Source organism: Cryptotermes secundus, unplaced genomic scaffold (assembly GCF_002891405.2).
Source record: "Cryptotermes secundus unplaced genomic scaffold, Csec_1.0 scaffold4591, whole genome shotgun sequence".
In the NCBI taxonomy this organism is placed as follows: Eukaryota; Metazoa; Arthropoda; class Insecta; order Blattodea; family Kalotermitidae; genus Cryptotermes; species Cryptotermes secundus.
This window is the reverse complement of record NW_019743064.1, coordinates 3460-6788: the sequence shown is the minus strand read 5'-3', so window position 1 is coordinate 6788 and position 3329 is coordinate 3460. Positions and strand designations below refer to the sequence as shown.

At 35.8% G+C, this 3329-nt stretch overlaps 1 protein-coding gene across 1 annotated transcript; it reads left to right on the top strand.

The window, feature by feature from the left end:
• Positions 1–540: 540 nt before the first annotated feature.
• Positions 541–1577, top strand: LOC117283026 (voltage-dependent anion-selective channel-like; the record flags this gene model as incomplete). Its single annotated transcript, XM_033755167.1, is given in 1 exon segment — positions 541–1577. A coding segment is annotated over 1 exon segment (94 nt), but the record flags the coding sequence as incomplete, so codon positions are not given.
• Between the last annotated feature and the right edge of the window lie 1752 nt (positions 1578–3329).

Genomic DNA, 3329 nt, shown 5'->3' with positions numbered 1-3329 from the left:
ATTCCTTATGGCATCTGTGTTCTTTGAACTTTTGAAATATTGTGTGCATGTACTGTTACAAAAGCAGAATTATGGGTACACTGATGTTTAAGAGTATGGCTTGTGAACTCATGTTGGAAAAAATGAAAATTTAGCATGAAACACTGCAGTTTTTTACATGAATCAGAGGCTGTGTATTTACAGTATCTATAGTGCTAAGATTTTTGTTATAGAAAGCTTTATTGTATAGGGTATATGGAACTTCAGTTTGTATTTACATGTGGTACAGCATTCCTGTATTCTCTGTTCAGCTATTCATGTCACATTTGATTATGCTACAAGATTTATTCTTCATTATATTACAAATGACCCTTCAGCTGTGCCAGCCCTTGAATTTTCAAAGAAGAGTTGGCTGCATAAGGGCTAGAGTGTTGGTCTAATGTCAATGACATTTAGCCTATTGTAGCTAGTGTCATATCGCAATAGTCCAACAGAAATGACCGTTCTATTGCAAATTGTCATATTTGTTTTTCCGAAATTAATTAAATAACTCTTGTTTGCAGGAGTCTCGGTATTTTTATCAGCTTTGATTGATGGCAAGAATTTCAACCAAGGGGGCCATAAGATTGGAGTAGCTCTGGAACTGGAGGCTTAATGCATTTTGTACTGTGGTCTTTTGACTGAAAGATATGTGAAGCTTGAAGAAAGTAAAGTAATTAATAAACAAGGTGATCAATTTTTAGAGCAACAGACTATTGAAATAACAGTCAAGACTTCCTTGAGCATGTGATGCAGTTCCGCCTTGAATTGAATCAGCTTGGATCACCTTATACTTGTGGGAAGAATGAACATGTAATAAAAGTAATCATCTCACTACTCAGTAAATAAATATACTGTAGTCCAGTAAAATGCTATTTGCTTCAAGGTAGGTGGTATACAAACTTCATATTTTAAAGAAATGGAAATCCATTGTTGCTATTTTGGACAACCATGTAATTAACTTTGAGGGAAGTTTGTGTAAATTACTGTAATGAATTTGTACATTAGATATATCGAGTGAAAGAAGCTTTTGCCTGTAGAGACTATGTAGACACTGTATTAAGCTTTGGTATGTGTAAATGAATCCACATTTTCTTCAATCTTCACATCTTTTCTTTGGATGAAATGAACATCTTTGTAAGGTCAAAACTTGAAAATGTGCAATAGATCAATATTGGGAACATTTATAAAGACCATGGGGAGCTTTTTTTTTTTAAACACATTTGTCAAGACCAGCAGTTAATGTTGCCTCACATCAAAACCCAATTCTTAGACCCAGTTATTTTGCCTTGTAGAAGAAGAACCTTCCCTGAGGAAGACCTCAAATTCCTCAGTATTAGTGAACATTAGTTTCTATTGGGAACTGTCTCATTGTAGATTGTAAAGACAAATTCAGTGAGACTTGTTTTCAAATATGCTGCATGATCAGGAGTGACTACCATGCCTGCAAGGAGAGAAAGGATGGTGAATAAATAGCAAAAGGTTGTAACTTGTATGTTTCAGATTAATTATTTTGTATTTTAAGTTTTGGCGAATAAACATTTCCCATTGATCCAACACTCATTTGTATGACAAAGAAAACCTAAATATCTCTATGGGAAAAAAGAGACTGCAATGAAAAGAGCAAATACAGTGGAACCTCGCTTAACGAACATAATTCATTCCAAAATCTTACTCGTAATGCGAAACACTTGTTAAGTGAAACAATTTTTCCCATATAAATTAACGTAAAATACGATAATGTGTTCCATGCCGAAAAAAAATACTCAAAAAATTTTATGTATAACGTTTATTCAAAGAAAATTATATATACATTGTTAAGGAGCATGAATCATCTTCATCTTTTCATCTATGCAGAATGAACCAACCTGGAATGCGAATTCAATTTGCAGAAAACAAACAAAAAAATCGAAATAATTAGTTTATTATTTATGATACATATCTAATTCTTTTTTACTAGAAAGCTGTCTGGAGACATTTGTTTTTGCCGACGCTTCAAAAGTTGGTGAAAATTCGACACAGCATTATCATTAAATAAATCTGTAGCAAGCATAGCCACGAGCTTATTAGGGTGATGCTTCTCAGTGTATGATGCAACAGTTTCCCATGCTTTCAGCATTTCTCTTATTGCGCCAGAAGATTTTTGCTTTGCTGTTTCCTCCTCCTCCACCTCTGACAAACACTCCTCCACAACTTCTTGCTGTGAAACACAATGCAACTTCAAATCGTGCAGATCGTTGATGTAGACTGATTGTATGTGCGTGCTAGATCAGCCATGCTCACACCTTGTTCTCGCTTTTCAATGATTTTATGTTTCATTTCTACAGTTATTTTTATTCTCATATGTCTTTTTGCGGTTTTTTCTTCGGGGACATTTTTGCAAGGGCTATTAAACTTTGCACAAAAAAAAATCACAAATAATATGTCTGAACACAAGTTTGGAAAAATGTGTGATCACAAGTGACACTAAGATGCTAGCGGAACGAGTGCTAAACACAGACTGATGTAGCAAGCACACAATCCGGGACTTCCCCTCTCATCACTCGTTTAGTGAGTCATTTTTTACAATTTGTGTTCCTTGTTATGCGAATTACTCGTTATGAGAGGTGCTTGTTAAGCGAGGTTCCACTGTATAATATTCGGCCACAGAGGGCCGTTATTTTCTGATATAGTGTGTATATATGCAGGGTGTTTCACGACTTTAGGGCATAACTGCAGGAGGTGATTTCCTGGGTCTTTGTGATAAAAAAAATTAATATAAACATGTGTCCGATTTTGGACCGTTACGGAGTTATGACCGTTTTTTTATTCCCATACACGCCCTCGTGTGAACTGCGTCTGTCAGCTACAGACAGCGTTCTTATTATCTCAATACTTGAGATGTACCTAAGGCGGGGAGGGTTGGTATGTCCGGCGCAGTTCACAACCGAGCGGCAGCCTGTGTTGCGGCTGGAGGTGACATTTTCGAAAATCAGCTTTAAACACCAATAAATTCAAATTAAAGGTAATTTCTCAAAGTTACCTGTAAAGTCATACTTTAAATATATCATGTATTGTGCTGGTTTATTATTTTGTTCCGTTCATTGTCAGTAATCGTAACCTTCTATTCTGAGTTTAAAACGGTCATAACTCTGTAACCGTCCAAAATCAGACACATGTTTATATGAACCTTTTTGATTACAAAGACCTAGGAAATCATGTCCTGCAGTTATGCTGTAAAGTCGTGAAGCATCCTGTATATATATATATATATATACACACAGGGTGTCCCAGGAGGAATGGACCAAACTTCGGGAGGGTGTTCCTTATGT